The sequence below is a fragment of the Carcharhinus amblyrhynchos genome, chromosome 14 (genome assembly GCF_965287045.1).
Source record: "Carcharhinus amblyrhynchos chromosome 14, sCarAmb.v2.hapA, whole genome shotgun sequence".
Lineage (NCBI taxonomy): Eukaryota > Metazoa > Chordata > Chondrichthyes > Carcharhiniformes > Carcharhinidae > Carcharhinus > Carcharhinus amblyrhynchos.
In genome coordinates this window covers 5910283-5931458 of record NC_137337.1, presented here as the reverse complement: position 1 = coordinate 5931458, position 21176 = coordinate 5910283, and the positions used below count along the sequence as shown (strand labels likewise).

At 42.2% G+C, this 21176-nt stretch overlaps 1 protein-coding gene across 1 annotated transcript in view; it reads right to left on the bottom strand.

Annotated features, from left to right (window-relative positions):
* Nucleotides 1–21176, bottom strand: part of ttc7b (tetratricopeptide repeat domain 7B) — a 277583-nt gene that overhangs the window by 89500 nt on the left and 166907 nt on the right. The window contains exons 16-17 of the mRNA XM_080202203.1: nucleotides 21045–21161; nucleotides 3721–3818 (exon numbers count right to left, since the gene is read on the bottom strand). Of these exons, the coding sequence (XP_080058329.1) occupies nucleotides 3721–3818; nucleotides 21045–21161 (215 nt within the window). The remainder of the gene's footprint in view (nucleotides 1–3720; nucleotides 3819–21044; nucleotides 21162–21176) is intronic.

The following is a 21176-nucleotide window of genomic DNA, read 5'->3' as shown; positions in this document are numbered from 1 at the left end:
TCACTGTATACTAATACATGTGACAATAATAAATCAAATCAAATCAGGAAAGCATCTCACCACCACTTTCTCAATGGCAGTGAGGGATGAGCAACAAATGCTGCCTTTGTCAGCGATGCTTGCACCCCATGAATGAATTTAAAAAAAAGCAAATGAATTATTTCTGTAGTTTAGTTACACTTTTACAGATAAACTTGAATGAAAGTAAGAATTTGCAATTCTATAGCACCTTTCATGGCCTCAGAACGCCCCAATGCAACTTATAACAAGTACCATCTAGTATACTCACTGCTGTAATTATTTCTGCACAGTAAGATAAATGGTAACATCATAAGTTATTGAGTGTAGGAGGGGGGATTAACAATGAGAAGACTGGAATAGCTTACTCTGGAAGTGACAGAGGTAGTAATAATGGGGTTCACTGGTGACTGGATGGAGATGGACAATATTTTAGAGGTTAAAGTATGGAACTTGATGATTAACAGCAAATGGGGGGTCAGAACTGATGTGTGGCTCAAAAGCTTTTCTAGCATTCTCTGTTTTACTTCAGATATCCAGCATCAGCATTATTTTGCTTTTAGTCAGTGAATGGTCTAATTGAGCTTGAGACAGTGGCCAGGAAATAGCTTTAATTCACAGGCAAGAGAGGGGAGTTTGAGACAGTCAACAGGTTCAGAGAAAGCTGCCACTCATCAATGTTGGACAAACAAGGTCGAGAGCTTCACGTTTTTAAGTGTCCAGATCTCCAACAATCTGTCCTGGTCCCCCCATGCTGACGCCACAGTTAAAAAAGCCCACCAACACCTCTACTTTCTTAGAAGACTATGGAAATTTGGCATGTCAGCTATGACTCTCACCAACTTCTACAGATGCACCACAGAAAGCATTCTTTCTGGTTGTAGCATAGCTTGGTATGGCTCCTGCTCCACCCAAGGCATATTAAATCAAATCAAAAATCAGTGTGACAGCCCAGAGGGAGAGGTCTGATGAAGGTCGTAGGGAGGTGGAATTGGAAGAGTCCACATCCAATGGATTACTTTATGCAATGACCTTTGTTACGCAGGCACCACATTTGTTTACATGTGCCTTGAATTATACCGGGAAGCTGGGTTATTAAAGGTACACTTTTAACCTAAGCAACCCTTTCATCAAAATAAAAGTGATGGGCAGAGGAGGAATTTGAAAATACCTCTCAAAGAACTGACTTCTCTTCACTTTGTAATAGCAACGCTGGACCTGATTCAAAAGCTGCAATTATGATGATCCAATTCAGGGCTGCTTGGTATTTTCACCAATTTGCAGATAGAGTGTTTTTATCTCAGTAAGTTGACCCCTGATGTCTGACAGGAATATTGGCCAGCATCTGAAATTGACCTATGTTGAGATATTAGGACAAGTGACCAAAAGCTTGCTCAAAGAGGTCAGTTTAAAGGAGTGACTCAAAGGAAGAAAGAGAAGTGGAGAGGTTTAGGGAGGGAATTCCAGAGCTTTGGGCTTTGACAGCTCATCAAGGAATGGCTGCCAATGGTGGAGTGAAACAAAGCAGGAAAATCCAAGTGGCCTGAAATTGGAGTTTGCATTCAGCTGTTTCTAATACAACTGCCATGATATATGAGTGAATGTATAGCTGGAGAATGCACTGTCCAGACTCCTGAGAAACTATTTCTGCAGAGGCATGTGTATGAACTGTTATAAAGGAACTGAACTGGTGGCATTTATCTTGCTTCCCTTGAACACACAGGTTTTCACATTGGGTTCTGCCTGACCTTCTCCATTAAACTATCAGTTTTGCCCAAGCTTCCCATAATGCTTTTACTTCCTTGCCCACAGCTAAGAACTATGCAAAAATAATCCACCAGGGCTGGTTTGGCTCCTAGCTTACTCCCATCTTACTGGACTTTAATCCGATTGTCTCAATTTCCTAATTGCTTAGGGTTAATGTTTCCACTGAAGAGGCCTGAAATGTTCTGCCATTCCCACCCTCACTACCTTTGAATGCCGCTGGGACTGTTTCCAGCATGGTTTCCAGTTTTGTTTTGAATTTCAGGGATAGGCAGTCCCTGCTTTGCAGTGGCAGGAAGCAGCTTTGAGAAATGTCAGATGGCAGGTAGGCAAAGAGAGCAGAAAGTCAGCCAGTGGCAAGTACCAGAGTTCAGCATTCCTCACAAAGAATTATGCAATGGTAGCAAGAAGAGATAACACTAAAACCTCTGATACATAAAGGCCAATTTTCTGGCCTCCCCCTTTGATTTTTCGGTGACGGTTTGTCACTGGGTGCCGGTGAGAGCTTCCAGTTTTGCCGATGTCTATGGTGCCTTTTGTATCTTGCCTGTCCTGCCATCGGGGACACTGCAGGGAATCATCTTTGGCAGTACTGGAAGGTCCTGCCAGCGAGAGGGACTGGAAAATCTTGCCTAAAGTCTCCCAGTGTGGAAAACAAGGTGATACATTGTCGGTTAAAATTTGTCAATTAGAGTTCTTCAATGGCCTGAGTTAGAAATGGTCTGTTGTTTCATGTGGAACTGGGCCAGCAAGACTCCAGGTTTGATCCTTGTGCTGAATTTTGATCTTGGAAGTACTGTGGCCAGTCAAACTACCCTTAGTCAATGTCATGGGATGCAGCATTTTTGATAAGTCATTCCCCCAAGTGCTATCCACTAAACCCTTTCTGGAGAACATGCTGGCATTGGAGGAGGAGCAAGAACAGGTTAGAGTCTGATGTGTCTCCATCCCCCAACAAACCACCACTGAATGGACTGTCATTCGGCTTAGGCACAGATATATAAACAGCTACTAGAGTGAAAGGTGTGCAGGGCACCAGAGGCTCGAACTCCAGCACGAGTAAATGTTGCTGGAAAAGTGAGCAGGAGAGAAAAGTACACAAGGGGAAAAAAATTGAAAATAAAGATTACCTTAGCAAGCGTACAGGGGAGATTTACTAGAATGTACCAGTGAGTTATGACGATCAATGACGAACACATTGCTTGAAAGGGTATCGGAAGTTAATTCAATGCTGACTTTCAAAATAGAACTGGATAAAAACTTGGAAAGGAGAAAAAAACAGCTGCAGATCCATGAGGAATGAGCCAGGGAATGAACGAACTGCATAGCTCTTTCAAAGATCTGGTTAAGGCATGAGGGCTTCTGCATTGTGCAGAAGATTTACTGGGAGCAGAGCTGTGCATTTTGTAAGCAACACTTAACAGGTTAACAAAAAGGCAAACTCGGAGGTTGCTGTCACACGTATAAACTGATCTATAAAAAAAACTCTCATTTATTTTGTACTTAATAAGCTTTTAAATTGTTCCTTTCAGTTTCCACTTGGGTTGTTAAATCCACTTTCTCTAACACAGTGCCAAACTGATTAGGTTGCAATTCTGTGTGATATGAAAGCAACTTGTGTCACAAAGTAAACCATCAAATTACCTCTGCCTCCAACCGCAATCATTTTAAATGCATGGAGAGCATATAAGGGCTTTGTCTGTTGAATGCAGGTAATATTCTATCTTACTGCCCTCTATGGGAGCTCACACTAAGTTGACTCTGGGCTCCGATCATCTGCATGAGGGATGTGCTTCTTATAGTGTCTCTGAACTGTATAACAAATTGCAGAGGAGACGGAACTGGACAATGGAGCGAACTCTTAAATCAGCAACGTACCCATGTAGTTCATCTAGACCAAGACATTAATGATTAAGGATGACAGAAGATAACATTTACCTGTCTCAGGGTCACTGAAATCGGGCAGAGAGATGGTGTTAAGGTTCCGCCTGTCAGCTATGACTCTGTCCAGTAGGCTGCTCCCTCGCCCTGAGTCACTGTAACAGATTTCAAAATTCACCACAACGTAGTAAAAGATCGTAGTTCTATTTTGTTGTTGTATGCTAAAGAGATGGTGAACTACAGCATTAACACGTCAAGTGTTGCACAACAAGACAGATAGATCTGTGATTTGTACAGATTTGTTGATTTAGTGCCTTTAAAGCCTCAGAATATCTATGCTTTTGTTAGTGAAATACTTTTCTGAAGTGCATTCACTATTGTGATGTAGGAAACATGGCAGCCAATCTGCACATCACACAGCAAGATTCCACAAACAGCAAGGCAATGTATTTTTTTCAAAGTGATGTTGGTTGAGGGAACTCTTGGAAAGGCACATCCACCTGAGAGGGAAGATAGGGCCTCAGTTTAACATCTCAGCCAAAAACCGCACTTTCGGCAATACGGCATTCCGTCTGAAATACACTGAGAAGGCCTTTATTTATTCTTTTACGGGATGTGGGCCAGCACTTTTTGGGCATCTCTAATTGCACTTGTATTGACTGACCTGCTAAGCCATTTCAGAGGGGAGCTGAGAGGTAACCACATGTAGGAGTCACATGTAGGCCAAACTAGTAAAAGCCATTAGTGAACCAGATGGATTTTTAAAATAATCAATGATAGATTCATGGTCACCATTACTGAGAATAGTTTTCAATTCCAGGTGTAATAATTGAATTTAAATTCCACCAGCTGTCATGAACCCATGCCCCAGGATATCAGCCATCGCCTCTTGATTTCCAGCCCTGTGACATTACCATTACACCTCCATCTCCCCCTCCAGCAACCCACAACTATGTAGTAACTCCATTTGGCCACACACTTTGTCAGCATTTCTGTTTAGGGAACAAAAAACACACTGACTGCAGTCACTGTGGTTAATTCCCTTTCAGGAGAGTGACTGCTAAATCTGTCCTCCACATCCTAATTATCAGGCTCGATTATTGAGGTTACTGGTGGAGAACGGAAAGCTTTCTATTTTAGACACTCAGGCATTCCCAGGTCAGGTACAGTATGTTTAGTTATAATGTTTGGTGGTTTGTGTCATGGATTAGTTAATACTGGGAAAGGTTTCCCTTTACGTACGAGTGATTCAAATCAGAATCATTTAGGTTATTTTAAAACAACTTTATTTACACTATATTCATGATGAGACACTATAGTGAAGAAAGCCTCAACACCTCTACTTTCTCAGGGAGCTAAGAAAATTCGGCATGTCAGCTTTCACCAATTTTAAAGATGCACCATAGAAAGTATCCTTTCTGGATGCATCACAGCTTGGTATGCCTCCTGCTCTTACAAAGACCATAAGAAAGGATTGTGAATGAAGCCCAGTGCATCACACAAACCAGCCTCCCATCCACTGATTTTTTTCTATACTTCAGTCTGCCTCAGAAAAGCAGCCAGCATAATCAATGACCTCCACGGATCTGGACATACTCTCTTCCACCTTCTTCAATTGGGAAAAAGATACAAAGATCTGAGATCATGCATCAACCGACTCAAGAACAGCTTCTTTCCTGCTGCCATCAGATTTTTAATGGACTTACCTTGCATTAAGTTGATCTTTCTCTACACCTGAATATGAAGGTAACACTACCGCACCCTCTCCTTTTCTTCTCCCCAATTTATCTATGAACGATATGTATAGCGCACAAGAAACAATACTTTTCACAGTATCTCAAAACATGTGACAGTAATAAATCAAATCAAATTACATTAAATGAATTACTAGTTAAGTACATCCCTCTTACACACAGACCGCTTCATCTGCTCTACAGTTTCCAGCACAGGCCTGCTGAAGCCACTCTTACATCACAGTACATATCGCTATCTCATTATCTCATTCCTACAGCTACGAGGGGACTCAAGTTAAAAGTGAGGGCTCGGAGGTTTAGGGGGGATTTGAAGAAAAGCTTTTTTACTCAGAGGGTGGTGACAATCTGGAATGCGCTGCCTGGGAGGGTGGTGGAGGTGGGATGCCTCACATCCTTTATGAAGTACCTGGATGAGTACTTGGCAAGCCACAACATTCAAGGCTATGGGCCAAGTGCTGGCAAGTGGGATTAGGTGGGCAGGTCAGGGCATTTCATGAGTTAGTGCAGACTCGAAGGGCTGAAGGGCCTCTTCTGCATTGTGTGATAACTATTAACCCATCATGTTATACTGAACCGCTTCAACACGAAAAATATTGTGACATTGTTGCATTTCTCATTCAAACCATGGCACCCTTGAGTAAAACTGAAACAGAGCAGCTTAGCAGCCCCAACCCAATAGAACTTTATTTTACGCTTGACTAAATTAATTTCACTTCGGGCCTTAAAAACAGAACACTGAAACAATGAAGAGAAAGGTAATAAGACATAAGAAAATGGAGGAGTTAGCCATTCGGCCCTTCGACCCCACTCCACCATTCAATCCGATCATGGTTGATTTGACTGTGACCTTAACTTCATTTTCCTGCTTGTCCCCCACAGTGAATAGGATAACTGGAAATTGTGCTGAAAGCAGAATCCACAGCAACTTTTAATACAGAACTGAATAAGTATTTGAAAAAAAAGTTTTATAGAGTGAGAGAACAGGGCGAAATGAGAGATGGTGTAGGTTTGATGTATTTAATGGCCTTCTCCTGTAATAACTATAAAGTTATTTGATTAATATTTAACTTTGCAGCAATAATTTGTCATTTGTTTCCTTCATTGGTTTTAATCTAAGTTAGTGAGAACAAACTTACATTTATATAATATCTTTTGCAACCTCAGGCCATCCCAAAGCATTTGTCAAAGCAGTCGCAATACCATTAGTTCACTAATCTTCAGATTACTTACGCTCAGATGCAATTGAGTAAAAGCTGGTGTCATCTGCATGAACTAGGTGTCAAAGCTCCACCGGGCCCCCATGTCTGGCTCTGAGATACCAGAGTCTGTTGGCATGCATTATTACATTGCTGCCTCTGACTCACTAACAGTGAGATTGAAAGGAACGTTAATTCTATGTAAGAACATAAGAACCAGGAGCAGGGGTAGGTCATTTTGCCCCTTGAGCCTTCTCTGTCATTCAATAAGATCATGACTGGTCTTTTCATGGACTCAGCTCCTTACCTGCCCGCTCACCATATCCCTCAATTCTATCTTTGCCTTAAAAACATTCAATGAGATAGTCTCAACTGCTTCACCAGGCAAGGAATTCCACAGATTCACAACCCTTTGGCTGAAGAAGTTCCTCTTCGACTCAGTCCTAAATCTACTTATTTTCAGGCTCTGCTCCCTAGTTCTAGTTTCACCTACTAGTGGAACAACTTCCCCACTTCTATCTTACCTATTCCGTTCATAATTTTATGTTTCTATAAGATCCCCCTTCATTCTTCTAAATCCCAACGTACTCAATGCCCTGGCTGTTGAAGGCAAGCATGCCATATACCTTCTTAATCACCTTGGCCACCTGGGTTGCCACTTTTAGGGAACTGTGGACCTCCCACTATGAACTGCAAATGCTATTTTACTTCTACTTTTCTGTCCGCTGCTTCTAACATCCAATTTTCAGTAGTTAAGATCTAATAATGAAAGAGGCAAAGTTCTAAGCAAAAAGGTTAAATTCAGAAGACTGAAATTATTCTGTCACAGATGCAAAATTCATACAGAAGTCAGAAAATGCATCAGCCAAGTAAGCTTGTAAGGTGCTGGGGGAGTTATATTTCAGAAATGCTTCAACATGACTGGCAGGGTCTCATCAGGAAATCTGCACAAATGAATGATTGGCACTTGGTAAGCTGATAAGTTTCTTGGTATTCTACATATTCTGAGAAAGAGATAAAACAGTGTTTGTGCATGTGCATGTGTACGTGTGTGAAAGAGAAAGATAGAAACACATAAAGGTATGACAGATGGTCGGAAGATAAATTCATAGCCAGCCAGCCTTGGGGTTTATATATGTATAAAACATAATTAAAACAATTCTCGAGAACACAAGCCTGCTGTTCTTTCTGTAAGAGGGATGTCCATTAGCAGATGATCAATTCTGTAACTCAAGCTGAATTCCTGTCCGAGACAAAAGTTCCTAATTTCCAAAATGAATGCAAACTTCCCAACAGTCCCATCACTCAAGCCTTGAAGTTAATACTAATCTGCACCGCACTATAGATGTAACAAGTTGATAACAACTCAATATCTGCAGATTTCCACTATAATCTTTAAATGAACCCTCAGTACAATCACTAAAGCTTTAGTGACTTGACTGTTAGACACCCGTTGAACAATCCTTTTAAAACAACAGGTTAAAGATCAGTTCTTTTTGAAAATAACTTTGACAGCTACGCTCGATGATTCAACAATGACAACTTGCACTTATATTTCACCTTTCATGTGTTAAAAATATTCCAAAAAATAAGGCCTTAATATAAGTGACTAATATCTTGGTTGCAGTTCAGTTTGAAGGAGATTCTTAAACAAGGAGAGAGGGAGAAAAATTTAGTTAAGGCATTCAAGAGCTTAACATTTAGATAACTGACTGCATGATAAAAACATAAGGTGAAGGAAGTATGTGATGGGTAAGAGTTAAAAGTTAAAGTTTATTAGTCACAAGTAAGGCTTACATTAACATTGCAATGAAGTTACATAGAACATAACAGCGCAGTACAGGCCCTTCAGCCCTCGATGTTGCGCCGACCAGTGGAACCAATCTAATGACCCTCTAACCTAAACTATTCCAATGTTATCCATATGCCTATCCACTGACCATTTGAACACCCTTAAAGTTGGCGAGTCCACAACTGCTGCAGGCAGGGCATTCCACGCCCTTACTACCCTCTGAGTAAAGAACCTACCTCTGACATCTGTCCTATAATTACTACCCCTTAATTTAAAGCTATGTCCCCTCGTGTTAGCCATCACCATCCGAGGTAAAAGGCTCTCACTGTCCACCCTATCCAATTCTTTGATCATCTTGTATGCCTCAATCAGGTCACCTCGTAACCTTCTTCTCTCCAATGAAAATAACCTAAAGTCCCTCAGCCTTTCCTCATAAGACCTTCCCACCATACCAGGCAACATCCTAGTAAACCTCCTCTGCACCCTTTCCAATGCCTCCACATCTTTCTTATAATGCGGCGACCAGAACTGTATGCAATACTCCAAGTGCGGCCGCACCAGAGTTTTGTACAGTTGCAACATGACCTCACGGCTCCGAAATTCAATCCCTCTACCAATAAAAGCTAACACACCATATGCCTTCTTAACAACCTTATCAACCTGGGAATTCCCCTAGTCGCCACAGTCTGGCACCTGTTCGGGTCAATGCATCCCAGCCAGCACGTCTTTTGGAATGTGGGAGGAAACCGGAGCACCCAGAGGAAACCCACGCAGACACAGTGAGAATGTGCAAACACCACACAGCCGGGAATTGAACCCAGCTCCCTGGTGCTGTGAGGCAGCAGTGCTAACCACTGTGCTACTCTGCTGCCCCAAGGCCAGAATTAGGAGAATGCAGAGCTCTTGAAGGGTTGTGGGGCTAGAGGGAATTACACAGAAAGGCAGTGGAGGGGGCAAGGCCATCAAAGGTTCTGAATAGGAAAATCAGAATTATTCATTGGAGACATTTGTGTACTGTGAGCCCCAGCAGAGGGACACAAGTGAACTGGACTTGACTTGAGGTAGAATATGGGCAAATGAACTTACATTTTTATAAGATGGGAGGCCATTGGAATAGTCAAGCCTGGAGGTAATAGGAGAATAGATGAAGGTTAGGCAACAGAGGGATGGCACATTGGTTAGCACTGCTGCCTCACAGGGCCAGGGGCCTGTGTTCAATTCTGGCCTTGGGTGACCGTCTGTGTGGAGTTTGCACATTCTTCCCATGTCCATGTGGATTTCCTCCTGGTGCTCCGGTTTCCTCCCACAGTTCAAAGATGTGCAAGTTGGATGAATTAGCCATGGCAAATGTGTGGGATTACAGTAATAGGACGGAGTAGAGATCCTGGGTAGGATGCTATTTTGGAGAGTCAGTGCAGACTTAATGGGCCAAATGGCCTCGATCTACACTGTAGGGATTCTATGGGGCTGAGGCGTGGACAGAGATAGGCAGTATTAGGGAGGTGGATCTTGGTAGTGGAAAGGATATTGGGTTGAAAGCTCAACAGTTCATCATGAATGTACTTTAATGGCAGACTAGAATATGAACTGCAGTCCTGGATTGTGGCTTGAACCTCAACCTCTGACTCAAGACTGCTTCCAGCTATGTCATGTTGACAATAGAAAACAAAATGAGAGGGAAGATATAACAGGGAAGTGTCTTTTGTGATAAATATTTAGTAAAATGATTTATTTGGGTGCAGAGAAAAAGGTGAATAGAATTGAATAGAATATGCTTTAAGATGATGATAGAGAAGGACATAACTTAGACTTAAACCAGATTAATAGATTGGTGAATAGCTGATTTTGAGGATATGGGAATAGATTTGGTAAAGTAAAATGGGAAACAATACTGGTGAGCAACAATGTGGAACAATGTTCAGAGTGCAGGAAAAATACATTCCACTAGAAGGAAAGAACAATTTAAACACGAGTGCGATTTCATGGATGAATGAAGACATAAGGAAACAACTGAGAGTTAAGAAAGAGGTAAATATTAAGTACACAGCAGAGGGTTTTATGATAAGAGAGAATATAAAGAGATTAGGCGAGAAGTCAAAAGAAACAATTAGGGAGGTAAGGAGGAGCAATGAATTTCAATTATCAAGGAACATAAAAACAAAATAGGAAAATGTTTTACACTCACATCAATAAAAAAAAATTACCATGAGAACAGGACCCCTAATGGGTAGAATCAGTTAATGGTAGTGAAAAGGCAGAAATATTAAATAATTATTTCATTTTGGTATCTCCCAAAGGGATAGAACAGATAAATATGACATTGAATAATGTGATGAGCAAAGAGATAAATACATTTAAAATAAAAAAGGATGTTCTGTAATAAAGTAAAGTCAAAAGAGATTAAAGTCCCTGTTATGGTTGTTTTAAAAGAATCTAGGGAAGAGACAGTACATATTTATTAATTTGTTAGAAAGTGGTGTAATGCAATAATGAATAGTCAGCACGGATTTCAAAATGGAAAAGTGCTGCTTGACAACCTTATTGCAAATTTGAAGAGATCATAGAATCATAGAAATCATAGACGCTCTATAGCATAGAAAGAGGCCATTCGGCCCATCGAGTCTGCACCGACCACAATCCCACACAGGCCCTACCCCCATATCCCCACATATTTACCCCACACATCTCAGGACACTAAGGCCAATTTTAACATGGTCAATCAACTTAACCCGCACATCTTTGGACTGTGGGAGGAAAGCTGAGCACCTGGAGGAAACCCACGCAGACATGAGGAGAATGTGTAAACTCTACACAGACTGTGACCCAAGCCGGGAATCGAACCCAGGTTCCTGGAGCTGTGAAGCAGCAGTGCTAACCACTGTGCTACAGTGCCGTCCAAAACAATGGCGCCCAACGTGGGGCTTGAACGAAGGCTCTGTAATTACATCTGCATGCAACCGACTAAGATAGCCAGATTACAGCATAGATAGAGATATAGAAAGTAAACAATGGTAATGCAGTAGACTGATTTTATCTGGGTGGCATGGTGACCAACTGGCTCGCATTGCTGCCTCAATGCATCAGGGACCCGGGTTTGATTCCCGGCTTGGGTCACTGTCTGTGTGGCGTCTGCACATTCTCCCTGTGTCTCTGTGGGTTTTCTCTGGTTTCCTCCACACTCCAAAAGATGTGCTGGTTACGTGCATTCGCCATGCTAAATTCTCCCTCAGTGTACCCGCACAGAATGTGGCGACAAGGAGATTTTCACAGCAACTTCATTGCAGTGTTAATGTAAGTTTACTTGTGAAAATAAATAAATAAGCTTAAAAATCTAGATTTTCCAAAGGCCTTCAATAAGGTGTCTCACAACAGAATATGGAATCGGAGGCAGAATGGACTGCAGCTGAATTCAAGGCAAAGATTTAAGTTTACTTTTTGTTCAGAGTGGCAGAAGGCGAGAAGTAATGTCCCACACGGATCAATACCGGGATCACTACCGACCACAACTTACATTAACTATTTGGGCTCTGGAATCTTCAAACACAATTTCTAAATTCACAAATTACCTTAAATTGGGTTGGGGCAGAGATTAGGGAGGGAGTCAATAATGAGCAACACTGCAACAAATTACAGGGGACATCAATACATTTGCAGCATGGACAAGTAATTGACAACTGAATTTCAACACACATTAATGTGAGGCAGCACAGCTTGGTAGGAAGGATTGGTACTTGGAAAATGCAAGCTTATGTGGGGCAGAGGAACAAAGGAATCCTGGAGCACAAATACACCAAGCACGAAAAGTTGCATCTCACAAAATAAGTAAATAGATGGATACGGTCCCTGGAAGGTGGGGGGTTTTAGTTAAGTTGGGCAGCATGGTTGGTGCAGGGAGGGCCAAAGGGCCTGTTCCTGTGCTGTAATTTTCTTTGTCCTTTGTTCTAAACCTTGTTCTAAAGAAGTTATGCTGAACTTTTACTGAATCTTGGTTAGACTTAAGGTACAGTGTAGTGGAAGCATTGGAGAGCATAGATGGTTTACAAGGATGATTCCAGAAATGTGTTGGTATATTTATATCAGGAAATAATTTACAGATTGAGTCTCTTTTCTCTTTAAAAGAAAGGCTGCAGGGTAATACCTTATAAGGGTATTTCAAACATGAACAGTTCCAATAAAGTGGATAGAGAGAGAATGTGGGCAAGAGCATAACTAGAAGCTGCCCACATAAAATAGTCACCAGTAAATCTAATATGAAGTTGTGAAGAAACTTAATGCAACAAGGTCTGGACAATCCGCAAGGAGCTATAAAAGAACATGGACGTAGTCTAATCCATCACGCAAACCAGTCTCCCATCCATTGACTCTGTCTACACTTCCCGTTGCCTCGGCAAAGCAGCCAGCATAATTAAAGACTCCATGCAGCCCAGACATTCCCTCTTCCACCTTCTTTCATCAGAAGGAAGATAGAAAAGTCTGAGGAATAGTTTCTTCCCTGCTGCTGTCTTGCTTTAAGTTGATCTTTCCCTAGCTATGACGGTAACACAAAAAAGACAGTAGGAGTAGGGGGCACAGCCTCAAGATAAAAGGGGGGCAGTTTAGAACGGAGTTGAGGAGGAACTTCTTCACTCAAAGGGTGGTGAATCTCTGGAATTCTCTGCCCGTTGAAGTGGTGGAGGCTGCCTCGCTAAATATTTTTAAGACGCGGGTTGATGGGTTTTTGATAAGAGAGGGGATTAAGGGTTATGGGGAGAGGGCGGGAAAGTGGAACTGAGCAGCGACAGATCAGCCATGATCTTATTGAATGGCGGGGCAGGCTCAAAGGGCTAGATGGCCTACTCCTGCTCCTATTTCTTATGTTCTTATGTTCTTATGTTTGTACTCTTTCGTTTCCTTCTCTATGAATGGCATGCTTTGTGAAACAACACTTTTCACTGTATACTAGTACATGTGACAATACTAAATCAAATCAAATCAAATAATATCCAAGCTTGGGCTGACAAGTGGCAAGTAACATTTGTGCCACACAAATGCCAGGCAATAGAACATCGAACATAGAACACTACAGCACAAACAGGCCCTTCGGCCCACGAGTTGCGCCGATCACATCAACACCTACCAACCTACAGACCTATCTATAACCCTCAATCTCATTAAACCCCATATACTCATCCAGAAGTCTTTTATGACCATCACTAATACAAGACACACTGACCACAGCCCCTTGACATTCAATGGTGTAACTATCACTGAATCACTGTCAATATCTTTGGGCTTACTACTGACCAGAAACTCAACTGGACTCACCGCATAAACACAGTGGCTACAAGAGCAGGTCAGAGGCTAGGAACACTATGGCGAGTAACTCACCTCCTGACTCCCCAGAGCCTATCCACCATCGACAAGGCACAAGTCAGGAGTGTGATGGAATATTCCCCAGTTGTCTGGAGGAGTGCAGCTCCAACAGTACTCAAGAAGCTTGATAGCATCCAGGACAAAGCAGCCCTTTTGATTGGCACCACATCTACAAACATTCAATCCCTCCATCACCGACAATCAGTAGCAGCAGTGTATACTATCTACAAGACGCACTGCAACAATTCACCAAAGATCCTTAGACAGCACCTTCCAAACCCATGGCAACTTCCATCTAAAAGGACCAGAGCAGCAGATACCTGGGAACACCCCCACCTGCAAGTTCCCCTCCAAGCCACTCACCATCCTGACTTGGAAATATATTGCCGCTCCTTCTCAGTCGGTAGGTCAAAATCCTGGTATTCCCTCCTTACTGGCATTGTGGATCAACCCACAGTACATGGGCTGCAACGATTCAATAAGCAGCTCACCACGACCTTCTCAAGGGCAACTGGGGATGGGCAATAAATGCTGACTTAGCCAGCGACGCCCGTGTCCCATGGATGAATAAAGAAAAACTTAATTACATAAAGATTGGTGAGAATGTGGAACTCGCTAACAGGAATGGTTGAAGCTTCTAATATAGATACGCTTGAGGGGGAGTTAGACAGGCCTATGAGAAGGGAATGAAGGGTTCCGATGATAGATTTAAATGAAGAAACGTGGGAGGAGACGCAAGTAAAGCACCGACTGAAGCAGGCCAAATGGCCTGTTTCTGTGCTCCATATTCTAGGTAATCCTCCCCAATGGAGGTAAAACAGAATACCTGTATTGTTTGAAGTGCAAATGCTCCATCAATGCAGTTAACACCATTTCACATCTTCATAGCATGTTATTATGAAAATTAGTTTTCTCAACAAATCAGCGTCCCTTTAAAAAAATTGACTTGATTCCTTATATTTTTCAGGGCTCACACACGCGTGAACGCGGACACACGCATGGACACACACATGCGCCTGGACGCGGACACACACACACATACATACACAGAGGACACAGACACACATCCACTGATTCAGTTGGGGAGTTTCATTCAAAGTAAAACACAGCAGAGAAACTTGATTTCCAATATCCTTCAGTATCTGCCTGTAAGAGATAGAACAAAGCATGCCTACTTCGTTTTTCAGTAATGAGCCTTTCTATTAAGGTTTGACTAGCCCTCAGTTTCTGACTATACCGTGTTGCAAGTCTATTCATCCTCTCTTGACTGGCTGTGGATGCAGTGCTAATGAGCAGCTCTGTAAACTGGGTACAGTATTATCTTTTCCCTGTGGATTCCCACAATCCTACTGTCATTTATTTAATTGGAAAAATTACTTTGCTAGACCATCCCCATCATTCAGGATCTCATTTGATTTATGCAAAGCCACAGTACATGCAGAAGTGAATAAAGGAACATTTACTCGTCTTGTGTGCAGAATTTCTAGAATTAGCACTTGTTAGTTGTCATTGATGAGTGGGAATTAAAAAGTACAAGAAATGGTGGAGCAGTGAGATAGGGTAACTATAATAAGGAATGCAGTGATGAAACACAGGAGTGGCAGAGACAGGATCTTGATGGCATATTTCTGAGGAACAGCAGAGAGGAGGTAGCAGAGGCCCTGACACAACTTTCCAAATATCATGTACAGTTGTCTGGTGAAAACTGGGTCAGGTTCAGTGGTGATGCCCTGTTCCAATGTCAAACACTTTGACAGGTAAATACAATCCTCTATTTGTTTCACCATTTCAGGTGGGGACTCGATCAGGCTTGACTTTCCAGTCACATAATCTAGCTCACAAATACAGGGGGGAGGTGGGGGGGTGATATTCACTGTCTCCATCACAATTTCTTTATCCAATGATGTTTGACAGATCAGGTCACAGCATGTTGTCTCCTCCACGATTTCCCTTAAATACACGCCATAACTACCCAGTCTCTCTGCCAGCTTTATCAGGCCTGCGTCTACATCATCTCTCCGCCTTCTCTTACCCTTTTATTCCCACTGAACCCACAAAACTGTACTCCAACAAGGAGTCAAAATCTGCAGAAGAGAAGTAAAAAGAATGACTCAGATGATGACTTGGAATGACAGATCTGAATTGGTTAACCTCTCAGCTACAGTAGGCAGTGACTTTTGGCTGCAGCAGAGTAATTCTTCAGGCCAGTATGTCAATACCAGCTTGCAAACTTGTGTGTGAATTCCATTGTGATCCTCAAAGAATTTATCTATCAATCACAGTTTAAGTGAACTCTATATCTTTCCTGAGTAACACTCTCGATGCCCAGGGCTATACTTCCCCCTTATGAAAGTTTTCATTTGGTGCCTTCAAATTGATTGCTGCTGGCTTTTCTGCTGGCAAAAGTTTTTACAATATTTTTTATTTTTGGTAAAATTCTATCAACAGGCATCTGTTATCAACAAAAGTAGAAGCAGGAGGAGGCTATTTGGCCCTGTGAGCCTGCTCCACCATTCATCTTGATCTACCCCCAAGAGCTATATCTAATTTTTTCTTGAAATCACACCATGTTTTGGCCTTAACTACATTCTATGGTAGTGAATTCTACACCACCCTCTGGGTGAAGAGATTTCTCCTCACCTCAGTTCTAAAAGGTTTACCCATATCCTCAAACTATGACCCTAGTTCTGGACTCCCCCACCATTGGGAACATTCTTTCATTATTCTATCATCACTGGTGACTTCAATATATCACACATGACCACAGACACACAAACATGGATGAACATGGACACACACACACACAGATGGACACAGACATAGATACAGATGTATATGAACACACACACACACGGGCACATGGATACAAACACACACACATAGACATAGACACACGCAGGGAAGGACACAGACACATACACATGCATGGGCACACACACACATGCAGGCCATGATGTTTTGGCCACTAAAGAAGATGTTTATGTTTGTTGGGGCCAGTCAGCTCAGCTCCCTTGCTGCAGGAGCTCCTCAGCGCAGAGTCCTTGGCCTGAACATTTTCAGCTGCTTCATCAATAATTTTCAATCAATCATAAAGTCAGAAGTGGGGATATTTGATTGCAGAGTACAGTACCAGTCACAACTCCTCAGATAATGAAACCTTTTGTGCCAGCATGCCCTGAGACCAGGCCAACATTCAAGCTTGGGTCAATAAGTGGCAAGTACCATTGCCATACAATGACCATTTTCAACAAGGAAGAATCTAAACACCCTCAATTGACACTCAGTTCCATTACCATCACTGTATCTCCCACCATCAACATCCTGGAGGCCACCATTGAGTATTGGCTCTTCAAAGTCTTTCCAGCAGCTATGTGGCACAAGTCAGAGTGTTATGGAATAGCTACCACTTATCTGGTTAGATGCAGCTCCAACAACACTTAAGAAAATCAAAACAGCTCATTTGATCAACACTCCATCTACCACCTTTCCTGCCACCAATACCAGCAGAATGGCAGTAGTGTGTACCATCTACAAGATGAACTGCAGCATCTTGCTAAGGTTCGTTTGATAGTAACTTCCAAACCCGTGACCTCTACCGCCCAGAAGAACAAAGTCAGGCGTTGCTTGAAAAACCACCATCTGCAAATTGCCCTTCAAGCCACACATTATTTATACTTGATAATTTATCACTGCTCCTTCATTGCCACTGGGTAAAATCTTGGAACTCCATCATTAACAGCACTATAGGTGTTCCTACACCACAAGGACTACAGTTTTTACATTATAAGATCAGGATCAGAAAAATGTTGGAACCAAACAAGTTAGCCAACACCTGCAGAGTGAACAGATGAGTCAACATTTCTAGCTGGTCCCTAGTTCAGACATTGATCCATCTGATCCTGTAACAGATGCTAACTTCCTGTTGTATTTTTGCAGCATTTTCTGTGTTTTTTTTGCAAACCAGGTTAGCAGATCTGCACTCTGGACTTGTGCTGTCATTCAGGTCAGTTTTTCAATGGATTCTCCAGTGGCAACTCTACTGATGGGTGCCATTCAAACATTAACCTGTCGATCTCTTTGGATTCCAATTAACCTACTGAACAGTGTTGCACTGTTGGAGGGGTCGCCACTTGGATGAGGGGGCCTTCTTAAGTGAATGTAAAAGATCTTGTTGTCTTATTCAAGGAAGAGTATTAATTTTGTATTGTGTTTAATTGTATGCAGGTGGTGCATAACTGGGCATTCACTTGTGCCCCCTCTAAGTAGGAACAGAAGTGAAAGAAAAAAATAACAGACTGAAACTACAGTGGCGAGGTTAGGAGCAGCGTGTTTGCAGTGTGTATCCCTGTCAGTAAAGTGCACAAATTGTGTAAAGCTTGGCTCTAGTGCTACCCTTCACCACCTGGCTTAGAATTAGAACAGAGTGGGGGAGTTCTCGCTGGCGCTTCGGCCAACATTTATCCCTCAATGAGCATTACTAAAACAGATTAGGGCTAGAATCCAACTTCTGTCATGCTCCAAGATGGATGGAAGTGTATCAATCTGCTACTGTCGCTCTTGCACCCCTGTCAAAATTAAATTTATTCTCATTTATCTCGACATTTATGTCACTGCTGTTTGTGGAACCCTGTTGTGAACAAATTAGCTTCAGAATTTCCATAGATGATAACATTGACTGTTTTTTAAAGTGTATCAATGGCTGTGAACCACTGCGAGATGCCCTGAAGTTACGAAAGGTGCTACATTAATGTAAGCTCCATCTTTCACTGAGCCAACATGTCCTGCCAAATGTACCTCCTACACCATCAGCAGAGGCAGGCTCCCAATACAGAGTACATAATGCAATAATATAGAAGTGTCGTTTAGACTGATAATCAGATTCTGGATAGCCACCAATCTAATGAATCCAGGGTACAGTAAGATGTGGTTCAGCTTTCGTTCATAGGATGTGGATGGCACTGGCTGGACCAACATTTGTTGCTCATCCCTAACATTTGAGAGTCAACATATAGAGTCACATATAGTTCAAACTGGGTAAGGACAGCAGATTTCCTTCCATAAAGGACACTGATGAACCAGATGGGCTTTTACAACAATCGACAATGGTTTCAGGGTCATCACTAGACATCTAATTCCAGATTTTTACTGAATTCAAATTTCATCATCTGCCGTGGTGGGAGTTGAACCCAGGTCCTCAGATCTTGCCCTGGGTCTCTGGAAATACTAGTCTAGTGAAAACACCACAATGACACCACCACTAAGCTCACTGCAGATAAGTATACTCCAATCCTTAAGGATAGAATCATATGATAGTAAGAGATCATTTGGCCCATCAGATGTGATAGTACCTGTTGCCACAGTTAACCCCACATATTAATATTACCTTTTTTCAAGCAAGTATCTACTTCCCCCTTTTAAAACATATTCCTCAGGATCTGATTGAACCTGACAGGGTCATATTTATTATTCATCTCTTGGAGCTTTGAGGAGGAGGCTGGGCTATCTGCTGGAGACCAATTGTTTTTGATGAGCTTGGTAGGCAAATTCAGAGTCAACCACACAATGCAAAGCTGGAATGGCTACATCAAATAGGATTGGCACATTTTCTTGTTTGTGAGATACTAATGAACCCATTGGGTTTTCATGACAATCTGGCAGTTTTCCTTGCTACTTTCTCTTAGTCCATCCCAAAATTGTCAGATTTATTGATTTTGATTTCACAGTTCGCTGTGGCGGGGTTTCAACAAATGGCAGCAATCAATCACTATTTAGCCAGCATGGTGGCACACTGGTTAACACTGTTGCCTCACAACACCAGGGACCTGAGTGCGATTCTGGCCTCAGGTCACTATCTGTGTGGAGTTTGCATGCTCTCCCCATGTCTGCGTGGGTTTCCTCTCCCATAGTCCAAAGACGTGCAGGTTGGGTTGATTGCCTATGGCAAATTGCCCCTTAATGACAGGGGAGTAGCAAGGAATGTACGTGAGATTACAGGGTTAGGGCCTGGGTAGGATTGTTGTTGGTGCAGGCTTGATGGGCCGAATAGTCTCTTTCTGTACTGTAGGGATTCTACGATTCTATGAGCCCATCATGAACTCTCATGATCTCAAAGACCTCTATCAGATCACCCTTTGTCCTCTAGTGAGCAAAGTATTAAACTTCTCCAGCCATTCTTCATAACAGTAATTTTCCAATTCCCGTTCCACTCTTGTGAATTAAGATTGTATTTTCTCACTTGCTTTTATATTTTTTCTACAATGGGATTCTCAAAAACTATAATTGGATGTTATTTTATTCCATGATTCTAGATACAAAACCATGGATTCCACTTGCCTGTGTCAATCTTATCCAGCTGCTCTGCCAATTTTACCCGCACAGCTTCATTTGAAAACTTACACATTATGTATATCTTCTTCCCTATCCTCGATTTTCAAATGAAAGATTCATGTTTCTCTACACTTAACTGCCACCTGTTTCCCATCCTGCTATCTCCATTCTCTTGCAGGTTTTTACAATTTCTGTTATCAATAGCCACCATGGCATCATCAAATTTCAAGACTGTTTGCTCAATTTCTAAATTCAGATAGTTCATGTAATTTTTTGCTGCATTACTACAGGGTAGCACTTCAAAAGTACTGAACTGAATGGGAATCATAGAATCCTACAGTGCAGAAGGAGGCCATTCAGCCCACTGAGTCTGCACTGACCACAATTCCATCCAGACCCTAGTCCTGTAACCCCATGCATTTACCCTAGCTAGTCCCCCAGACACTAAAGGTCAATTTAGTGTGGCCAATTCACCTAACCCGCATATCTTTGGATTGTGGGAGAAAACAGGAGCACCTGAAGAAAACCCACACGGATATGGGGAGAACGTGCAAACTCCACACAGACAGTGACTCAAGCTGGGAATCGAACCTGGATCCCTGGCTCTGTGAGGCAGCAGTGCCAACCAGTGTGCCACTGTGCTGCCCCATGAAGCAATTTATGATGTTGTAAGGACAAGTGTTTCTTTCTTTTCTAACATTATGTAAGGAAAAGCCCAAAAAAATGCTGTGATAGACCAACTGTTATCTGCCGGACCTTGTTACTGCATTTCAATCATCCATGTTGACCCATCCTCCTCAATTATATGTACCAGCTAAATCTCTCATGTGGTACCTTATCTCATTCTCCTTTGAAAGTAATACAAATCTCCTTCATTGCATTTCCTTTGCCGATCTTCCAGTGTTTCTTCCAGCTATTTCAGGTTTAGAAATTTAGATTTCGAAACTCCAACTTGCATACCTGGGGTTTGTGAGTTTGTAGCACGACTTCCAGATCTGAAGCATATGCTTGCAAGTGAGTAAGGCTTCATCAGGTCCCCTGCACACTGACTCCAGTTTTACTTTAGTGAACAGCAATCTGTGAAGAAAGCAT